Source organism: Zonotrichia albicollis, chromosome 3 (assembly GCF_047830755.1).
Source record: "Zonotrichia albicollis isolate bZonAlb1 chromosome 3, bZonAlb1.hap1, whole genome shotgun sequence".
Classification (NCBI taxonomy): domain Eukaryota; kingdom Metazoa; phylum Chordata; class Aves; order Passeriformes; family Passerellidae; genus Zonotrichia; species Zonotrichia albicollis.
Genome location: NC_133821.1, coordinates 38240963 through 38263088, shown reverse-complemented (window position 1 = coordinate 38263088; position 22126 = coordinate 38240963). Strand labels below are relative to the sequence as shown.

Sequence of the window (22126 nt, the reverse complement as noted above, 5' to 3'; positions counted from 1 at the left end):
CTCACCCTCCCTTTCCCGTTACCAAATGGATTGCCAGCTCCCATTTTATTCCCTCCCAGCAGTGTCCCATTCTTAGAAATCCAGCTCAATGATTCAAAAGCACCAGTGTAGCACACCCCCATTTCACAGGATGAATTTCAATAGCCCAGCACAGGATATGGATATTAACATCCTATCTATAATTTATTAATATTTTTATTTGTAAAAACACTAACATATTACCTAAGAAACAATTTAAAAAAATTACATGCCCAGATAACTCTCACTGAGTATGGGCTGATCTATTTTTTTCTTTTAAGCAGCTTTGGAAACAGGATGATTCATATCAACACTGGTTTACAGCACACAACTTTCATCACTGCCAAACAGTTTTTCAAGAAACATTTCAGCTTAAAGCTGTCCTGAATCTTTGCCATTGGAGTTAACCCCTTATGGTCAGACAACTATTCTTTGCCGCAATTTTTTTCTGGGAAGTACAGAAATACTTTCTGTAAGTCTGTTTGGTGGCCAATTCCCTACAGACGTGATCTAAGTCATGGGCTGTTTCCTGAGGACAGAGGCCTTCATCACAGCAACTCCAAGGTGTGTGGGGTTTGGTTTTTGATCTTCCAGTCTAGCTGCTTTGCTTTGTTTCTGCAGAGGTTTTAGTGACGTGCTGCTTAGAACTCTCCAATAAACTGGTTTGGGGGCCGTAACAGCCAAGGGTGGGAAATGTCATTTGTACATTAATGCAATACCTTGTCTCCAGCCAAAGCACTAACTCTTAAGGACAGAGACTGAAGATTTACATCCAATTATCTTAAGACAGTTGATGTGAAAGAGATGGAAATTGTGTGGCCTGCTGAAGAGAGGGATCTTGGATCTGATCTCTGCTCCCAGAATAATTCAGATACTTTACTTGAAGAATAGCTAAAACTGGCAGTTCCCATAGGCATAACAAGAAACAGCTGTTTCTGGCAGTAGGTATTATTTGTATAATAAATATCCCTTTAAGAAACCTTCTTGCACATCTACTCTGGATGGAGAAGATATTGTTTGGTAGCAAAAGAGAGACATTCAAAAAACCACTGCAATAAGCTCTTCCTATTTCCCTTCTTGCTCTGTCTGCTGCGTCCAAGAGCACATGAGAAAGATAATCATAGAATGGCTTAGGATCTTTAAGGAACCTTAGAGATCATCTAGTTCCAGCCCCTGCCATGGGCAGGGACACCTTCACTAGACCAGGTTGCTCTGAGCCCCATCCAACCTGGCCTGGAGCTCTTCCAGGGATGGGGCAGCCACAGCCTCTCTGGGCAACTTGTTCCGGTGCCTCATCACCTTGCTACTAAAGACTTTATTCCTAATATCTCATGTAAACCCACTCTCTGTTGGTTTGGAGCCATTCCACCTTTCCTGTCACGACATGCTCTTGTAAACAGTCCCTCTCCATTTTTCCTGTAGGCTCCCTCCAGGTACTGGAAGGCCACATTTAGGTCAACCCAACCAATACCTTCTCTTTTCTTTTTGAACAATCCCAATTTTCTTGGCCACCAGGAAATGCCCTTCTCACCAGGTTAGAATTGCCTAACTCAGCTTTTCAAATTTTCAGCTGAACCTTGCACTGTACCTTAGAGAGACAGTGATTCTTCCCTCTAACATCCAAATTTAGTTTTAATTATAGCAGAACCCAGACCCTCTGGAAGGATCAGCAGCAGATTTCAGCTAGACAAGCACAGTTACCTGGTGTAAATACTGCTCTTGGAGAGTATCTACACACAAGATGCACTTGTATTTTCAACTATGTATTGAGGGATCCACAATTTATGCTTGACATGCAAACAACAAAGAAAAATAAGAAAGTGACTTACAGTTCTGATGGCTCTTGGTCATACTTTCGGAGTCCAAGGCATGGTAGAACTCATACGCTGAACGACCCAACAGCTCCTCTGGATGATATCCAATCAACTCTGTTATTCTTGTGCAAGAAAAAAAAGCAAATATTTAAAATTCAGATCACTGTAGTCCTGTGCTCACATGTGCAGGGCAGTATCAGCTCAAGTCTTCAAACTAACAGAATTAAAAAAGCAAAATGAGAAATTATAAGCTTCCAAACACATGAGCAGTTATAGAGGACTTTGGATCACATTCTGAAATATCTCCATGTTCAGAATAAACTGACTTGTCCTACTACTGGAACAAAAATTCCTAAGGATGTCAGTGTGTGCACTGCAAATTCTCCTATGCCTATTGCATGTTATCTCTAATAGAAGGTATCAACTTTAGTTACTGACAAAGTTTTCAATCTGCCCACTACATGCAGAAACTCCCAACAACCACCACTGAAAATCAAATACATGTGAGGGGGGTAGTGGTTGGTGCCACCAGGTTTAAAAGTACGTGTACACTTTAAGAAAATACACAAAAAGGTTTGGGCACTGCTTTTAACAAATAAAAATGCCAGGTGAGAAATTATGGGCAGTTAAAAGGAAAAAAAAAAAAAGTTCATCTACTTAGTCTTTTCTCAATCATTTGAAAACTCTGACATATGGATTAGGTTACTTGGGTGACTAAGTAACCACAAACTAAGTAGGATTTTACACAAAGAAAGCTATGATCTCAAAAACTAGAGCTTTTTTTCAGAATCTTTTTGAGGCAAGGCTGGATTTTTTACAAGTTCCTGAATTAATGAAAATAGGTCATCAAATTGTGCAGACGATTTTCTCTAATGAGGAGGTGGAAGAAAAATGCTTTATTTCAACTGGAAATACCATCACACACAGCTTTACAGGAAACAGGTAAGTTAAAAATAAAGTACATAAAAATTAATTCAAAAGCAAAGATTATCTTCTGGTTTACAAGACATTGATAGTCTTGGCTGCATCTTCCTACCTCTGAAATTCCTATAATAACCTGTAATACGGAGAACAGCAGCACACAAAATAATTGTGACACTTTCATAAACCTTTAAAATCTGGGAGGTTTGAAAGGATTGGTCACATCTTGGAGCACCTCACAGCTGTCAGTGGCAGAGCCCAGGTTTTATGCCCCGTTCTCAGAATGGCTTTATGTGCCACCACCACATTTGATTTGTGCTGTTGCTACTTTTAAGAGACATCCTCAGGTTTGTGTACTCCCTGGAAGGACAGCTTTGGCCCAGTCCTCTAGACACAAGCATGTCTTTACAAGACAAACATGTAAATACTGTAAAACAAACAGAGCAAGAGCATGGCATTCATCTCCTGGATCCCCCTGCAGCAAGGAAGGCACATAAGATGGGACTATTTTGTGTATGGCTTGAACGCAAGGCATTGAGTCAGCTTTTCCCTGCCTCCACCTCCACAGAACTCTACATCTCATAGCCCCAGGACACCTTGGTTTTGTCACTCTGAAAACTACCTCTGTCCTGATTTCCATGGAATGAACCTGGGTTTATAATACTTCAGATGAGCTAAAGCTGTAGCTTGTATTAGGTTCCCCTCAAAAACTTACTCTTCTGTTTGTGTTTCCAGTTTTATTTACATTTAAAATTAGAGCAACAAAGGGGAAAGGTTTGAATCCAGGTTTCAAAGACTTTTCTTTACTCTCTTCACTGACAAGCTTCTGAGCTTTTAAATTGCATCGCACTCAAATCTAACCTTTTTTCTGAAACCACAGTTGTTTTTTCTTTCCTATTGAAAAGTACTTCTCACATTGAATTGGTCATCAAAGCTGAATCATCATGAGAAAACAGCAAATACTGAAAGAGCCCTAATAAAATTAAGGCTCACAAAACACAGTTGCTGCTTGCCTTTACACAACCAGCTGGGACACACTGGTGTAAGTGGCCAGAGGCTTTTGCCAGGACCAATGTAAATACATGGTCTGTAATATCAGAAACTCTGGCTTTGGCTATAAAATGGCTCAATACCACAAAGCCATTCCAGTTAGTTTGGAGCTCACTGCAAGGGAAAGGATTTTAAAATTCAAGAAGTTGAGTATTTACTCTTAATGCAGTCACTGGGAGCTGAGAGCCAAGTGGGGGTTGAGCAGGGAGAAGGAAAACAAAATGAAGATAATGAAGAAAAAACAGAAGCACCAGATACCCAGCAGCACCAGTGCAAATCCAAACCCACATTACAGCCTTCATGGAAGTCAGCAGAGGAACTGAGATAGCAAACAAAAAATACACATTACAGCAGGCTGAGGGACTCTACTCATATGGGAATTATAAACTCTATGCAAAATTCATGTATTCCAGTCCTGTAATTCCCCTTTTCAAACTGCTCCTTGCTGTCCATAATGAGCACCCTCACTATAAAATGACTCTTCTTGTCATTCCATGGCACAGAATGACTTATGGTGCAATCCTGCTGTGACAATGTCAAATCTAATTAGATCTAATGTAATCTTGGATGGAAGTTAGCAAGTAGTGGCAGTATCTTTTTACTACAAGCAACTTCATATTACGTAAAAAGATAAAAATAAGATATCAAAAAGTTACCCGCAATCCCACATAAGTTCTAAACCCATGCCTGGTAACAGTGAAATACTAATGAAGAGTAATTGTTTTAAAATAGTTACTTCAAAAATAATAATAAGTGGCTAAACAGCCCCTATGCTCTCATTGAACTGCTCTGTTCATCTGTTAACACTATTCAGATTCATTCCACTTCTCTCTGAAGACTCCTCCAATTTACATGATTAAAAAAAAATTGTAGCATGTTCCATTTTCCCACTTACAAAACTCCCCTAAAATTGGCTGGCAGTGTTTCATAAATATCTTTTTAAATACCACTGTTTTATAAAAAACACTCTCTCTCCAATAGTTGTTATCTCTGTTAGTTTTGGGTGCATAAATTGGCAGTTCACACCCTCCTTTATTCCTCCCACAGTACTGCTGACCCTGAAAAGCTTAAAAAAAATCTTGTAGGCTGCAGGCAGCGCAGGGCTGGAAATCAGGTTAGTGTGTTTCATGCCACATTATGCACCAGGGTTGAAGTGGGCAGCAATCCCTTTATCCATCACACCCATCCTGTGGCTCTCCCAAGGTGCGTGTGGAAGAAGATGGGCAAAGCCAAGGGCCCGAGCAGCCCCTAGGCCAGGAGGCAGTGAGTGCTTTGGCACAGATCCTTGTAAACCTCACCTGAGCATTTCTTTGAGGTTTGCCAGGGAGGTGCACCCTCTAAACTTCGTGTACTCTCCCCAGGAACCTCTTAGCAACACAAAATGCCAAGGGAACACTCAGAGGACTAAGTGCAAAGGAAAAGGCATCCCACGGAGCTACGGGAAGGAGCAGTACACAGCTAAGAAAATCGGGAAAATGTCTACATCCCATAATACCAAAGGATCATTTACACAACTGAGTTCAGGCACAAGACTTCCACTTTTGTTTATAGACACCAGACAGAAAATTGCTCCTTGTGCAAGCTGTGGAATGACAAAATTAGAAAACAAACTGTATGGTGGTTTTGGATGGCATTCCTGTCATGGTAGGCTTTGTGTTTCCATTGCATCCATAGAATGCTCATTAGTAAGACAATAATGATTTTTTGTTGAAGATGACAGGTGGGCTGTGAGGTTGTTTATTTTCCTGTTACCAACTTGTTTCTGAGAACACAAATACCTTTGGGGGAATCTTAATTTTTTGCCAGACTGGCACTTCAGTTTTCTGAGCTAAACTTGTCATCCTGATGTACAGAGGTCAAAATCTCTGAAAACACAGTGAAGAGATGGGCAATAGCCATCTGCAGTAGGAGATCTGTCCCAGCTGCCACTACTCAAGTGTGTTTTGAGCACTATCTCAGTTTCCCCTAAATATACAATATATATAAGTATCTTAATATTGAATTTTTGGGACATGGAATAAGGGCAAATCTTGTGCTTAGGGTACACAATTAAGAAACAAATGATCTGACTCGTATTTCTAGGTTTGTACAATTTTGCCCAATTTTATCTCTTTGAAACATGGCAAAGCAATTAAAACCCACTGCTTCAAGGCTGCATTTCCTACAAGATGAGCTAGTTCAAGTATTTTTGTTTTTCCTAAAATTGTGCTTTTCTGTCCCTTTATAGGAAGGAGCACAGAGCTTTTTATTGTACACCATTTCTTGAGTTAAAATAGTATGGTAAGAACCATCAGGCCTGAGAAGTCAAGCTCTGTGAAAGACTGTTCTAATGTTTACTGCTTATAAAAAATAGCTGGGTGTATATTCATTGGGCCCTGTGCAGACTGTGTGTGTGAGGGTGTGGATCTCTTAACAAAGTCTTTCTGTATTCAAACTTGTTACCAAGTTATTGAAGTTAAATTGGTCTTGAGAGGAACAAACAAAACAAAGTTATTCTTAAACCAGAATGAGTTAAAAAAAAAGAGGGAAAAAATAATAAAGCCCAACACAGACACTGTGCCTGGGGTAAAGCACTCTGTCAGCCTGCTAGAGCAGGCAGTGGGGCAGTCTTGCCAACTAACCACATTTCCTCTCAAAAATATTCATGGCTGCTTCTAGTCTAACCCTAGCCAATGGAGAAAAAAACCCCAAAATGCAAAATCCTGGGACCCCTGGCCACTACTGAGCAGGGTGGATGGCGTGGTCAGGTGTATCAGCTCTGTGAGGGTAAAAAACCTACATGCGAACATGAAAATCTTCACCACGACTGTCACGGCCACTCATTTTGTCTACCTGAATCAAGGTTTTGTTATTAACAAAAGAAGTAGATCACATTTTACATTTAAACATGACATATACCAGAAGTCAGTTTTGTCAAATGTGGATCTTGGGGTTCACTTATCACCGCTTCAATCATCTCCATACTGCATCTTCCCCTGAGCAGGAATGAAAGAACAGGAGGTCCATTCAAATGCTTCCCTGCATTCCCATTTAACTTAAAAATATTCCCCTAGTAGAGGTCAAATGGCAAATTAACTTAAATCCTCATCCAAGTCCTGTGCCTGTGTATTTCTTATTTACTGGGACATAACTGGAAACACAATAAATCTCAGTTTCCTCTCAGGTGGGAACAGCCTGGATCCCACATGAATACTGATACGGGATGGTAATGCTATGGCATTGCATCTTCCTGCACCATCCTACTCTGAATCACCACATATCCTCCACTGCTCCTTTTCTCTTCTTCAACTCTACCATTAAAATGTTCCAGTCCAGAAAAAGAAGAAAAGGTTTTATAATAACTTGGTTTCAAGTAATCAGGGACATACAATGCCCCACAGCAAGCCATGCCTTCAAAGTAAGTGCCAATGCCACCAAGGTAACAAAATTGGTTTTGTACAAAGGCATGCCTTTTCTTCTGACTAAAACACCCTCACTGGCAATCCCTCCTGACACAAAAGCATTGTGCAGCTGAACTAAACCCTCACTTGGATTATTAAATTGTACCACTGATCAGCATTTCTGTATTACAGCTAAAATAATCCTTCCTGTAAACCACTTAGCCAAGATAAGTGGAGCAAGGGAACAGCTTTAAATCACTCTCCAGGAATGGCTGAAGCAAGCATTTAAGAGAACAACCCTTATTTATTATTCATATCCATGAACCTTTCTCTACAGGCTCATCACCTTGCAAAAACTGTTTTAAGAATATGAACATATCCCACCTAACCACTGGCAAGTCATAGGCCCACATACATAATTTATTTTTGGAAGGCAAATTTTATGGGCTACTGTCTCACATGTTTTAAATGATGGCCAGTCTTGCCTGCTTCATATTACATCTAACCTATACCCTCCTAAGGAAAAGCCAACTAGTTTTTGTCACAAAATGCTGTAAGGTAGCCAGCCTATATTTTGTATGTTGCTTTGTGACAAACAGACAATGAGCTTTCCTAAGGAGATTATACTCAGAAATCTGAGAGTTTCTTTGACTGAGTGCCTTGAAAATAAGAATGTAATGCTCTCTGGAAGCAGACCTGTCCACACCAGATGAGCCGCACGGAGGACACCAGGAGCACTGCAGAAGCCTGGTAGAGGAGGCACACTGCCCTCCATGATAGCAGCCCTGAACTGGAAGCACACTGTCCCTAATGGAGCAATGAGCTGTGTCAGCCCTGCCGCACCACTGCAGAAAGGACAGAGTGCATAGAAAAGAGTTCAGGCACCTGACTGGCACATGCTGCCTTCCCTCCTCCCCTCCCCAGCCTGGATTTACATTCTTGGCATAAGCTGCTCCTTCAATGCAATCTGTGTAGCAGCACTGAATTTGATAAGAACAGCTGAGTGTTTTGCATTTTTATGTGTCTAGAGATGTGTCTCCTGCTAGACAGACATCAGCATCCCTCTGGGAGGGAAGCGGGGGGCAGGGGGATCTGCTGCAAAAAACCTGAAAGGTTTGGGAAGTCTCCTCCTTCTCTGCCCTGCCTATCTTTTTGCAGTTTTACCAAAATGAAACATCCAATCAAAACTATATAGTAAAAGATGTGCTACTTTATAGTCTGGTTTTGGAGAAAATAATCTTTACAATCCCTACAAGTTCAGTCCTCCAGAGGAAGCTGTTGTATTTCACTGCCACGTGAAACATCTTCCCTGTAAATGAAATGCACACTATTTAAGACAAGGCTTAATATATCATTATTTTTAAAATAAGCATGTGTATCTTTAATGGGATAGCATCAGTCCCTCTAATTCTCATTTATAATGGCTTATGCATTAAGTCTTGCAGAGACATGTGAATGCTGCAATAAAGTAAAATCCTCTGCTATGCTTCTGCAGCCTGCCGCTGAATGGCCCCAGTAATTCTGAGCACATTGCTTTTAATGAGTCACTATCATATTGAGTCACTCCCTCCAGCAGCAAAATCCTATTGATATCTCAATATTTTGATGCTGAAAATATTAACAAAGGAAAAAGTCTCATTGTGATTACATCAGAGACCATTTCTAGTTACTTGCTGCGCAGTTCTCTGAGAGTTCAAAAGGTCAGTCGCAAGTTTCACTCTTGTAATCTTGCTTTCATCCCCAGCTGCTAACACTGCAAGTTTATATGGCTGCTTCATCACATTGTTAAAAAAATAATCTTACTTAGCAAAGTTTAAAAAAACCTTCGAAGGTTGAAGAAATCAACAAAGATGTTGGTCCTGTGAGTTTCTGCATGAGTTGCAAGCATGTTTATAATCTCACTGATAACCCTCCAGGCCTCAGAGGTTCCTAGCATCTCTGAATTTCAGAAGATAAATTTCTTTAGGCAGAAAAGTTAATCCTAAATTCAGAGATTACCTCAAAAACTTAAAAAAACCCCATACAAAACCCAAATCCCCAGCAGTAAAGACAGGACCTTCTGGGCAAATGGGGGACAGGAAGACACTTTCATGGGAAGCGATCTCTGACTCACTTGCATGCACAGAAGATGGTTATCACAGTACTCAGACAAGGAATTTCAAGGAACTCTATGAAATGCCATGGAGTTCCCAGGACAAGTCAGGCACGTGGCAACTAGAAGGATCTCCATTTTTTTCCCCTCAAGAGTGAAGTGTGGGGAGCAGAGGACAAGCCCCTTGCCTGATCCAAGGTCCTTCCCTCCCCTTCATTTTGTCACTAAAAGGTGCAGGGAGATAACCCGTAAAGGCTGTTTGCTTTTCATTGAGTAAGAGGCTGCAACTCCATTTCAGGGCAGCAGGTACTCTGGATGCCTTGGCAATTCTTGGTTAATGTAGAGCATAAAGCACTTGCCAGCTAACTGAGAACAGCATCCTGGGCCAAACCAACCATAAAACAGTCCTTGACTAAGGTCTGTACAGCGTGCCCTGGGACATGCGCTCTAAAACACGGGAACAGGAATCCTGCATACCCTTCGGTTTGTTAAACCCCAAGAAGCTGACATTTGTGGCTCCAAGTTGCCTCATCTTCTGCCAGTAAAACTGAATTCCCCACTTGGCAGGATGAGGAAATACAGCAGGAGTACAGTTTCGCCCAAACTGAAATTTTTGAGGCGGATTAAGTGAGCCGCTAAATAGCCGTTTTGGTAACAGGCTGAATTTTCTTCTGGTCCTTGCTTACCAGCTCCACACAAGACATTTGGAAGAACTGCTTGTTTTGTTCAAGAAGATAAAAACCCCTCTGGCAAGGAAAAGCCAGTGGAGCATACCTGTCATCACAGTAGGTGAATTTCATGTCCATGCTGTGGCGACTCAGGAAGGTCTTGCTGTCCAGGGGGATATCGATGTTTGAAGGGTGCTGAATAGGCTCACACATTATTATAAGGCAGGTGAGAAGAGGCTCCTTATACCCACACAGAGAGTGAGGAGGGCAAGTGTTATACACTTTAACTTGTCCAGTGCAGTGCAAAACCTGAAATAACAAGAAACAAACTTAGGATGTACTATCTCTCCACATCAAAATGTCTAATAAAATCAAGCCTACTTAATTTGGCTCAAATATTGTACCTTCCATGTAGCAGACTTGAGGTTAACAGTTCTGCCTCTGTTGGTAACAGTGCATTTCATCCTCATGAAGAAGTCACGTTCAGTTGACATCTCTTTGCTTTTCTTTCCAAAGCCTGGCCCTGTATAAGGAAAAGGCAAATTAATTTTCTCATTTTCCTTCTTGACTTCTTCTACTTATAAGCATGAAGGATTCAACAGAAATAACAGATTATTCTCAGATCATTTACCTGCAGAGACCCTCAAACGTGCTTGGACCATTGCAGAGCATTTGTAGAGCTCAGACCTAAAGCTTTAAGTAGAACTGACACAGGACTTTGTGCATTTTAAACCTATGTTTTAGCTTGCTGCACATGAATTTTTCCACAGTGTTACAACTGAAAACGTGATACCTGTCTAAACTTGAGGAAAGGAAAATCCTAAACAAACAGTTTCTTGGTACTATCATATTTAAGCAGTATTTGGCAAAACAAAATGAATCTGTAAAGCACTGAATAGCAGTTAATGATTACTGTAGGAATGAAAATTCCTTTTACCATGATGAAGAGATCTCTTTTACTAGCCATTTACTTCATTTGCTTATTTCAAAAACAAACAAGGACTTTTGTATTTTCATTATTACCATTTTTCAGACTCAGATTCTCTCGAATTTCCTCATGGTCACATGGATGAGTGAAGTCAAAAATGCTGTGTCCAGTGAGTTCCACCTGTGTAAAAGTAAGAGCTAAATAGCAAATCAAAGCATCTGAAAGTGTTTATCTGTTTTTAAATACAGTTGAAATGAAATTGGTCACTAGAACTAAGTGCATCAACAGGATGCTCACAGACACAAATCCCATGACCCTCCCTTTGTTTATCCTCTGCATAACTCCTCATTTTCTCCCCAGAATGATTCTCTTACCTATGAATTTGCAGAGTGCAGTTAACAGTCAATACCTCTTGTTATTTTCAACACAGGATAAAATGCCCAATCCACAAAGAAGAAGAGGGGGGACCCAAAAGAGCAGCTCTATCCCCTTTGTCCCATAGTCTAAGGCACAAGTAGAATAAATGCCTTCTCATCTCCCTAGTAAGATGTAGGAAGGCAACTCTGCAGTCACCAAAGACACTACAGCTAGATAGGAAGGGAGAGGGAACCTGTGACCCGTGTAGTCTGCTGTGCAGGGTACCTGCCTGAGAAATAAGACATTTTATTTCCAATCTTTCTTGCAGCAGCACAGAGCTGGGTTTTCTGCATTTAGACATAAGAGTTCTTTCTATGAACTGTATTACAAAGAGAGGAAAGTGTAAGGGACTTACCTGGGTAAGTCCCATATATTTGTTGACATTCTCAGACAAAAAGATCATATCTCCATCCTGTGTCACCACAGCAATAAATCCCTCCAAAGCTTTCAGGTACAAGTTGTCCATCTGCTGGTCTGCCTCTAGTTCATTCTCATTGTCAGCACATACTGAGAAAAAAAAAAAAGAAAAAAAAAAGCATTTAAAGACTTCAGCACCCCAGCCAGCCTTTTTCAATGCAAGTACATCAGGTGACAAGGCAACACAATTTTTTTCTGCTGTTAAAATTTCCTTTCAACAAATCTCTTCTGGTGGGGCCTTCAGAACAGCATATTAAAAGGATGCTCTTATCACTAGAAAGGCAGGAGATACTTTTCTAAATGTTTTGGCAAATGCAAGACCCTCACTTCACCTTTAGCCTGTTTCTGCAAGACATGTTTTCAGTCACTAACACCTGCAGATGCAGATGACTGAAGTGCATCTTTGTGTACGTTCTCTTGGCCACTTGCAACATTTGTACCTCCTAACAGGCACAAGGTAGAGGGCAAGCTTTATAGAGGGTACATAAATCTGTGCATCCCTAACGAACACCTAACAGGATTCTTCCATCAGGTCAGGCTTTCTAAAGCGTTGAAATACAGCTCCTACAAGACATGCCTAAATAGACCTCTTCACTCAGTACAGATACATCTGTTAACACTGCTTTGGATAGAAAAAGTAGAAAACTGCTCTCTTGAAGTCATTCTGGGTGAATCTCTTTGTCATGCCATAAATCTCAGTATTCCTTGGAAAACCACAGATCCATCTCACTGATACCTGCTTTTTCATCTGCAGACCTCAGGACTTCCTATGCCTCACTCCACCAAACTGACAAGTTTCATCACTCACCCACACTTCCCCTGTCCTGCAAGGAGAGCCTGAGACTCTGCTTACGTCCTAGATGCTTGCCTGTGCAGATTCATGAACCCAGTGCACCTTACTAAATTCTGGGAAAGACATGCCACGGCGCAGCTGAAACCTGGAGCTGTGCTGGAATATGTATTACAGCTATTTTTCTTTTGGTTATTCACGTTCCTGGTACCTTCTGGCTGCAGTGTAGTGACAATCGATGGCACAGTGATGCCCTTGACATGTGTGCTCCACACGGCCCATCCAGTGCTGTGGGAGCAGCACATGGCAAACTCTCCTCCTGATGCCAGTCAGAAATCTTCCCTTCTATTCTTTTAACCATGTCTGAGCTCCATGAATAAGAAGCTGTCAGGGAATGACATGCAGACAGCTAGCATCGAAAAATTTCTGTGTAGGAACTGGCCCATTAATTTCCTGATATGTTTCATGTGAAACTTCTGGAATTATGCTTTGCAAAACCACTTACAGATATTGTATCTGGTCTGTGTACCTCAGACACGCTGTGGTAAGTTTATCTTTACAGTTTTGTCAGTTAGCCTGCACATTTGTGATCAGTCATTGCCAATGTCATGGTAAGGCTCTGATTTTGAAGAAATAAAGCAAGCAAAAGAAGAAAAAAACCCCACCTTATTGTCTTAGAATAAGGAATAGGCAACTCCAAGATATAGGGCCATGGATAAGTTCCCTCTAGATCAAAGGTGCCCTAGAGCCCATGGCAGAGAGGATGACGAGAGAAGAGCTGAATCAATTCTGCTCTCTGTGCTCCTTCTTCGTGGCACAAGAGTGCTCTAGGCTGGGCCCACCACCAATTTTGCCATCCAGAGGCTCCAACCATAATTGCATCAGCCTTACTTGCAAGAACAGTGGGACACGAACAAATTCCTTGGAGAAGTTGCTCTCCTTTGATGGTTCAGTGTTGCAATTTCAGCTTACAGTTTGTTCTGTAGTACATACACTGTTAGCACTTGGGAAAGTCATTAACTTTTGTTCTTTTCCTCCATGAAACAGAACATTGATCATATTCCTTCATGTTTCTTGTTGAAATACTCATTTTGCAAGAAGTCTAGAAGCAGGAATAGGGCATTGCTTTGTAAAACATTACATGGTTTGGGTTTGTTGCTTTTTTGAATAGGGAAGAGGCTGAGCCAAACTAATGCTGTTTTTACTTTGAAGCACTAATGAGTGATAATTAAAGGATAAGTTTGATCTGTACAGCTCCTGGAACTGCAGCTGCTAGTGCCTGAGGATGGACTGCAAGCGAACCAAGAGGGATGAGCAGTCACAATGGAGACCCAGCAAGCACTGTTTGGAACAGGTAAGTGGTGACAAAAACGATGCTGGCTGCTGCTGCTGCTGCATCCTCCTGTTCCTCAATATCCCTCCCTGGCTGTGGGGGTGCCAGTTGTCAGCTTCTCTGGGGCTGAATGCACTTGAGACAGTAGTTCATGTTTGGACTCAGGTGTTTATTATTTCTTATCAGTAAAACAGTCTCACGACTGTGAGTTCGGCAGCTTTTCATTAGAAGGCACAAAATGGCCAACAATCTCTTGTTACAAGGTCTTTTAAGACTAAATTAAGAACTGACATCTAGATTATTTTCCCTTTTAACTCAATAACTGATCCCAAAGAGCCTGCAATGTGGACTTTTCTGCCCAATTACAAAATGCCACTCAAACCCATGAAGAAGAAGGAAAAAACACGAGGAAGAAACCCAGGATGGCACCCTGTGCCCTCCATCTTCCTTTCATCCACAACATACTAAAAATCCCAAAACCTAAATTTCCCACCTAAGTGATACATCTACACTACTCTCTATAATCTATTTCACATTTTTGTGGATTCTAGTCTTTGCTGAAGTCTAGGAAACTTTCTCCATGAATGAGGGTCAAAGCCAGTGCTCTCCTGGGTGTCAGAGCACCCCAGAACAGACAGAAATCTCCTGGTGCCCTGGGTTTCCACACCTGGCAGCAGCCCATCACGCATTGTGCACACAAGGGAAGAAAGGGTGCCCTTTCTGCCCAGCCCCAGAGCTATGGAGAGCACTTGTTTTATCACCCTTTGCCTCTCAACGAGACTGGCAGCATGGAAGAGAGGACACTCTCTGGGGATGGCCAGCACAGGCTGGGGATTTTCATTTCACATCCTTGCACTGCAATTCAGGCTACACATGCAGGGACCAGTTCCTTCTCAGTACAAAGCAAATGACTTCAGGAAATTGCATCAGGACTAGCATTTAAAATACAGAAAATATACAATAATATATTTGAATAGTACGCACTTTGACCAAAATGACATTTAGGAAAGGAAAAAGAAAAAAAAAAAAGAGGTAAGTGACCATCTGCTCCCAAGCTTGTTTCTGCTGTGTAAAGAATGTCAAGGGTCTTTTTTTACTTTTCCGGAAGCAAACAAATGGTTTATTCAGCAGGGATCATGGCTATAGCCCAAGACAATCAGCCAAGTGTGGGTTCAGAGAAAAAAATGACTTTTCAGCTCTAACCCCAGACCCTCCTTTCCATTTTTTTTCCCAGCTCATTAAGTTTGCATTAACAAAACATGACCATTCAAAGGCAGGAAGGCTATTCAAAGCATTTGTATTCTTAAATGCCTCCAACAGTGAAAGACAAACACTTTACTTGTATTATCAGATGATTAAGTTTGCTTTTCCCTGTATATAAATTATATTACTTATACAAACACACACAGAGGACATGGATCACTCACATCAGGGCTGCAGGTTCAAACCCTTAAGGTCCAAGCTGAGCACAGCACTTAAAGATATAGTCAGCTTTAAAGCGTGTAGTCACAGGGGTTTGTGGGATCAGAGTACACTGTTTTTATTAAAATTAGCTTTGTCCAGCTGGAGGCATCTGTGATGAGGACAGAGAGGAGGGAGAGAAGATTGTTCGTGCTGCTGCGCACCCTGTCTAATCTAACCCAAAAGCACAACCAAGGTGTTTTGCAGACACGCTACAGCCTCCCTGGTAACTCAATAAACCCCACTGCACCCCCTCCTTTCTCCTCAGCAGTCTGGCTGCAGCAGGAAAGGGGAGCTGGCAGATAGGGGTTTCTGGTAGTACTTAATAGGGCGTGCTCACGTTTCAAAGGTGAGGAACCTGCAGGTGCTATCAGGCACAGAAAGGTGGGGGCCGAGTACCTCCAGAGCCACTCTGCTGCTGTGGCCCATCTATCCCTTGCCTGTCCCCACAGCAGCCTACACAGCAGCTCCAGCACTGGGGAACACACCAAAGGTGCTCATGTCTTCGAAAGTTTCCAGGTCCTTTGCAAACACAGCCCCAGAAGGGGTCATCTGTGCCCACCCGCTACAGCAGATCAGCTACAGCTACCTGAGGATCCCAAGTCTGCAGCAAAGAAATATGCTGGGCTGCACTGTGGTGCCTTGGTATGCCCCGTATCAGGTAACTTGGTATAATTATAGTAATATAAATAATAAATAGGAGTCCCTCCTATGGCTGCAGTGTCAGCATGAGAGCACGTTCCCTTTCTCCTGAGGAAAACACCAGCTACTAATACACAGAGGATACACACACTTTAGGAGAGTGATACATCAGAAGCAGTTCAGTCATTGTCACTAGTAAAAAGCTGGTTTGCTTCAGAAAGAATCTATTTGGCAGATGCAAAACAAATAATGGCATGGCTACTGCAAGTTCCTCCCTGAAATCCCTACTGTCTTTCACTTTGCTTCAAACTGTCTTCATTAATTTACCTTGGTGCTGAACTGGAGCATTAGTGTAAGAAAACTCAGCTTCAGATGGAAAATATTTAAGAAAGCTGGGACCAAAGGGAAGTGGGAAGTTAGCATGAGGAGGTGAGAGCAGAACTTCAGCCTTGTGTTTCCAGTAGGTCTGAGGTCACTTTATCCAGAGAGCAGCACCTCATGTAGACTTGCCAGGTTTTTGCAGGTCTTTGGGAAGGGTAACAGTGAGACTCAGTTTATAATGATTTTTAGGGGGCGGGGGTTTTTTTGTTTGATTGGGTTTTTTTGTTAGCATTGCATTTCAAAATAGCTGCAAGCTAAATTTTGAAATAAGGATGTGTTTCTGTTTTTTTCCGTACAACATTTTCTACCTCCCCTCAACTATGGGGAGTACCTCAGTTCAGACACCGCGACATAGCAGGGAGACTGGGCTGCAAATATGCCAGTTTAAATTAACAGCACATTCAGCAGAATGAAGTGCTGTAATATTGCTGTTCATATTATAGCTACTTGATGGAGCCCAGCCAAGGTTGTGTTCATGTAACTCTGGAAAGCCTATACAGGAGGAGAATCCCTGTCTAGGAGAGACTGGGAGATGTTGAAACATGTCAAAAAGCCTTGTAAAACTGCTGCTGTGGCCTTCCTGGGATGACTGTCAGAGCTACAGGGGAACCAGGAACACAGCAGTGGTGTCCTATGTCCCAACATTTGATGGGTCATCCACTGCTGACTTTACCCCAAGGCAGTACTTCTTGAATTTTGATACAGTATTTTTCAGTCCATGTCTCAGTCTATATTAAATTTTGGTAAGTATTTATTTTGACAAATTTTCTAACTGCCAAACAGAATTTATTCATTGACAAGAAACTTTGAACTGTAATGGCAAATGCTTATTGCAGTGTTTATGATAACCTTTTATGCTAAAAATAACTTTTGTAAACAAGCTTTGATTAATTCTCACTGTCAGGATGTGCACTGTTCCCAAGTTTAAGAACACTTTTTCCGTAGATGCTTGCTCATTTCCTTCAGTCCAACCTCTTGGAACGAGTCTGAAGGCTCAAAAATCAAGCTTCTCCTTAAAAGAAATAACTGTGCAGGTATAAACAACCTCCTAGCAAACAGCCTATAATTCCTCTCAACACCTTTGATCTGACTCAAAGGGGTCTTTCTGGTCAGTTCAGAGGTAGACAATGATAAAATGTGTTTCTACTGGAGGTCACTTCATCACCTGCACAGAATTTTCCTGGCTTTGTCTCATCCTGGTTCCTATAAGTACCACTAAGTTGCTTACATATGGTGCATAACTGATACCAGGCTGCAGCTGCCACTCCACAGGAGGGTTGCAAAACCTGCCTGACACCAGCAGGCAAAAGTTAGGGAAGATCTAACAGCAGCTTCATCCTGCATCAGAGAGAGCAGCTTTGAGACTGACTTGTCTCTTCCTGGTTTCTTGTTTTCCATCAAAGGAAAGAGATTTTCCCCCCCTTTTTTTCTGTCTTGACAGAGCAGTACATCCTGTTCAAGGGGATATTTTCAATGTGTTCAATAAAAGCTTTCAATTTAGATACATCAAGAAAAAGCTACTCTTAAACTTGAAGCTTCCTGAAGGGCTCTTATCTCCAAGTGCACAAGCAATCTTGGATAAAGAAAACACTTATGTTAGTGTTGTTTTGATTGCAGAGTTTGTATCTAGCCAGATCATTCAGATGCTGCTCCCAGGAACTTGCTTGGAGTCCTGCAGCCATCAGTGTTGAATATTGGGAATACAGCACTCCATCAGACCAGGCTTTGAGTCCCATAGGACCTTTGGGTGCACCTTCCCTGAAAGGGGACATCACTTCAAGCAGCTGAAGCACTCAGCACCCGATCCACTCTCATTCCTAGCAGCATGGTTGGCATAAAACTATTTTCCCAATGTAATAAAAGCAATCGAGTAGACATGCTATTTTTAAAGCACTGTTTTATGCCACAATGGTCTGACATTAGATGCAGCTTGTCCAGACATTCAAAAACAATGCCCACATCAGTTCTCCCTCCAGTCTGTCCTCTCCCTTAAAAGCCTAGAGAAAAGCTATTTTTTCCCCTTCTGTTCCCTGCTGGCTTTCCGGCTCTGTTGTCTCCCTCCCTTGAAACCTTCACACTGGCTTCCTTGTGGCCTCCCTTCTCCCAAACAACTTCCTGTCTGTATCCCTGCTCCCTCCCCATTTCTGCTGCTGTCTGCCTGGACAAGAACAACTCCCAGCCAGTTTCCTTTGCTGGATTTCTGCACAGAAAAGACAGCCGGGTGATCACACAATTGGGATGGGATTAAGGCAAGCCAATAAAATTGTGTTTGCCTGATTAGCCTGATTAAAAAGTCTGTCGTCCTGGCACAGAGAAACTCACTGTACTAAAGAGTTTTGGTTCCTGTAACACCTTTAGCATTAGCATGGTTCAAATAAACACTTAAAATTATTGGCAGTGTACATACAGTCTTCCTAAAATGGACTCTCCTCCTCATATTCAGACAAAAAGAGAATATCTGAGGCAATCTTAGCAACTATCACCATGTTAGCTGTTAACCAAGGCAGCCATTCTTTAGCAAAAGCCATTTTTTCTTTTTTGCCATCTATTAGCTCCCCAAAAAGCATTAGCCTTACTTACTAGCTATACTAGAAAATAATATGGGAAAAATACTGCTAACAGCATTTCGGACCACAGTAAAGGACATAAGATCCCAAATCCAAAAGCTCCACTACTGATAAGCATCAGAATGCCTATTTTCCGCAGCAACTTTATGGGATCAAAACCTTTAGTTGAAACGAACAAAGATCAGTTCTAAATTTATCCCAAACATTTGAATGCGACGATGGTAAAAATGTATTATGCCAGCAGAATTAGGAGACATCTTGAAAAATATTTAAGATATTAATAATTAAATATTTCTACTAAGCATTCCAATTATACCCTGTACTGTTCTGAGCACAACATGGAAACAGTATTATAAAGCCATTGTTTCAGTTTGCTTCCTGTGATACTAATCTCAATCAGGCCGTCAGACGAACAGCCTGCATTTCTAAATGTTAAAGGCTTCCTCTCCAACATTCCCACACAGAATTGCCTACTGTGAAAATCAAAGGGAAACGTGTTACTAAGTAAAGCAGCAACTTTTATAAAGCCAAACCTGGTAATTTTTACCCTTTTGAACTCTGAGATCTACAACCAGCTATTTCCTATTATGATAGGATACAAGGGCCCTACAAGGCCTGCAGGAGACGTGCACTCTGCAATCCAGAAGTCGGGATTTTTCGAGGCACGTAGCGGGAGAGCTCTCAATGAGGGCTCAGATTCAGGGACTCTACCATTCACCTGCTGAAAGAATGTGGGCATAGATTTCCCTAGGTCTTGGCTTCCCAACAGATAAATGATCATTATGCAGACACAGCTAATAAACCAGCCTGAGTTACACAAGTGAAAAGCCCTATTCCGACTCTGGGAATAATAGGAAAGGGCATGAGACACTCAATGCCAGTGGGGTGAGACTGGCAAGCTGCCTACAGCCATCTCCAAAATCCCACCTGGAGCATCAGCTTGCAGTAGGATGAGGGTACAGTCCTGGGAAAGGCCTTGTTCTCTTTGCTTCAGGCAAAATTGTCTTAAAACAGAGAGATGTGTTTGAGAAACGTGCCCACAAACAGTAACACAAAATGAAATATGGTGTGCTAGTAGGTTTTGATGGACAAAATTAGAAACAAGAAAAATGGTAATCAAGCAGTAGTTTTATCTCTATCCCATTTTGAAGCTTTTTTTAAAGCTGCAGCAAATGTTATTTCAATGTCCAAATGACTGACAGAACAAATCTACTCACTTAACTCCAGTTTACAGTAGGTGTCCAGCCCAAATAATCCAAACCATTTCAATAAAGACAACACAAAGCAAAGAGGGGTTTGCAGGCTGGGGTGGGCATTTGCTTCTATGCACTTCCACCTCCCCATTTCCCAGTTCATCCATCAAGAGATGACACAGGGTTCCTCATGCTCCCTGTCAGTCAAATCAGACTTCTCAAATGCAACAGTATGTTTATGGTCAAATTCTAGGCTGCTAAACATGCACCTGAAACCTTTGCTGCAGCTTTGCTTGGGGCTTAGAAAGGGTCCAAAGCAAAAGCAAGAACAGAATGAGCACAAACATCACCCAAGCCCATTTTCCATCTTGCTTCACACTCATCAAAACAGGATAGGCAGCAAACATCTTGATCTGTGAGCCTCCAGATCAAAATCCTACCACTCTGAATTAAACTGGATGGCCTTCTAGTGAAAGCCAATGTTCTGACATTATTCAGAGGTCTATAAAGATAGGAAATTTAATTTACATGTTGGCTATACTCAGACTAGGAGATGAGCAACAGACAAGGTTTTCTGACTTGAGTTCTTTAATTATAATGTATTTTCATTATCAGAAAAGAATACCCAAAATTTCCAGAAAATCTATCCTTTTAAAGTCTCTTAAGTTCAGCTCCTCAGAATAGAAGCATTTTGAAACCCTTATCTACAGCTCTGGTGCTTAAAGATGTAGCCATGGACAAATCTGCATTTGACTAAAACCACAAATTTTAATGAGAGGATTTACTCCAAGTTAATATTTGGACTGAGGAACTCCAACAGATTTAAGGCTAAGCAAATATAGACAAAGTATGAAATATTAAAGCACAGCCTATCTCTACTGTAACATTTTATTTCCAGATTCTTTTCTGCTGCTGGGTACTGGTGGAACTTCAAGAAAATGTAAATTTTCTACATGAATCACATAATTTTTCAAACACTGTCACAGAAATATGTCTCAGAAATATAATATCTTTGTGTGTATGTATGAATATTATACACATATACTGAATTGTCATCACTATCAAATAATGAGTCTAAGCCTTAACGCTATAGAAGCATCAAAATAAATGTAGTCAGTAGATTTTTTTTCTTATAGAGAAATGTAAATTCATTTGAAAAGTTCACTTTTATCTTAGCAGTTGACCAAATGTATCCTTCTGATGATGACTGCATCCGACTATTTCATGTCAATTTTTACAGACAGGCACGCACATTACTTATATTATCGGTTACAGCCTCTCAGAAGTTTATTTTTCCTATGGTGTGTCAGTCTTCAGTTCCTGCCATATAAATATTTGAAAAGCTGAGGCTGTGTTTTTATGAGAAAATTATAACAAATTGGCTTTGTTTAAGAACATTTACCTATTTACGCAACTTCTTCAAGTATTAGTTACATGACAAAATCAGAGATGATTTCCAAAAACTGTTCAGCACATAAACTTTTCTTTTCACAGGAGTACATGATAAAACCACATTCTATAAGCTAAGATAAAAATACCTACATGTTATACAGTAGGCTTCAGCAAAAGCCAAAAGTGCTACAAGAAATTACAGAGCGCAAAGAAGCAGAATTGAATTTGCCCTATCTTTCAGACTAACCAACAACAAACCAACAGCAAATTTGACCACAAAATGGGATGCTTCCTAATAACATTTATTAAAGTAATTGCTGTTGCATGACTCAACTTTTCTGAGTAGAGGAAGTGCAATCGTGACCTTAATGGGAGTCTTGCCATTAATGAAGGAAAAGACAAAATTCTGGGGTTACCATTCACAAACAATGCAGGCATTGTTTTCTTAACGTATTCTGAAACTCATAGGTCACCATGTGAAAGTTCTGGAAAACATCAGATGTTTTCATTGATCTTACAGGCTACTCAAGCCGCATGTTTCTATCAAAGTGTTTATTCAAGTATAGGGGACAAAATAAGAGTATTCCTAATTTTATCAGTTCTAACAGGCTATAAAAATTATGCTTGTTCATGTTTCCTACTAGTCCAACATGAGCAAAACT

The 22126-nt window shown here is 41.1% G+C and overlaps 1 protein-coding gene and 1 long non-coding RNA gene across 3 annotated transcripts in view; one reads left to right on the top strand and one right to left on the bottom strand.

Annotated features, from left to right (window-relative positions):
* Positions 1-21139, top strand: part of LOC141728501 (uncharacterized) — a 30010-nt gene extending 8871 nt beyond the window's left edge. Inside the window, exons 2-4 of the long non-coding RNA XR_012579474.1 lie at positions 13750-13849; positions 15809-15950; positions 17930-21139. This is a non-coding gene — a long non-coding RNA (uncharacterized LOC141728501). The remainder of the gene's footprint in view (positions 1-13749; positions 13850-15808; positions 15951-17929) is intronic.
* EPAS1 (endothelial PAS domain protein 1) overlaps positions 1-22126 on the bottom strand; it is a 77253-nt gene that overhangs the window by 12762 nt on the left and 42365 nt on the right. For both annotated transcript variants that reach the window (XM_074537195.1, XM_074537194.1), the window contains exons 3-7: positions 11644-11795; positions 10967-11051; positions 10348-10466; positions 10050-10252; positions 1848-1954 (exon numbers count right to left, since the gene is read on the bottom strand). In XM_074537195.1, coding sequence (XP_074393296.1) covers positions 1848-1954; positions 10050-10252; positions 10348-10466; positions 10967-11051; positions 11644-11795 — 666 coding nt within the window. The remainder of the gene's footprint in view (positions 1-1847; positions 1955-10049; positions 10253-10347; positions 10467-10966; positions 11052-11643; positions 11796-22126) is intronic.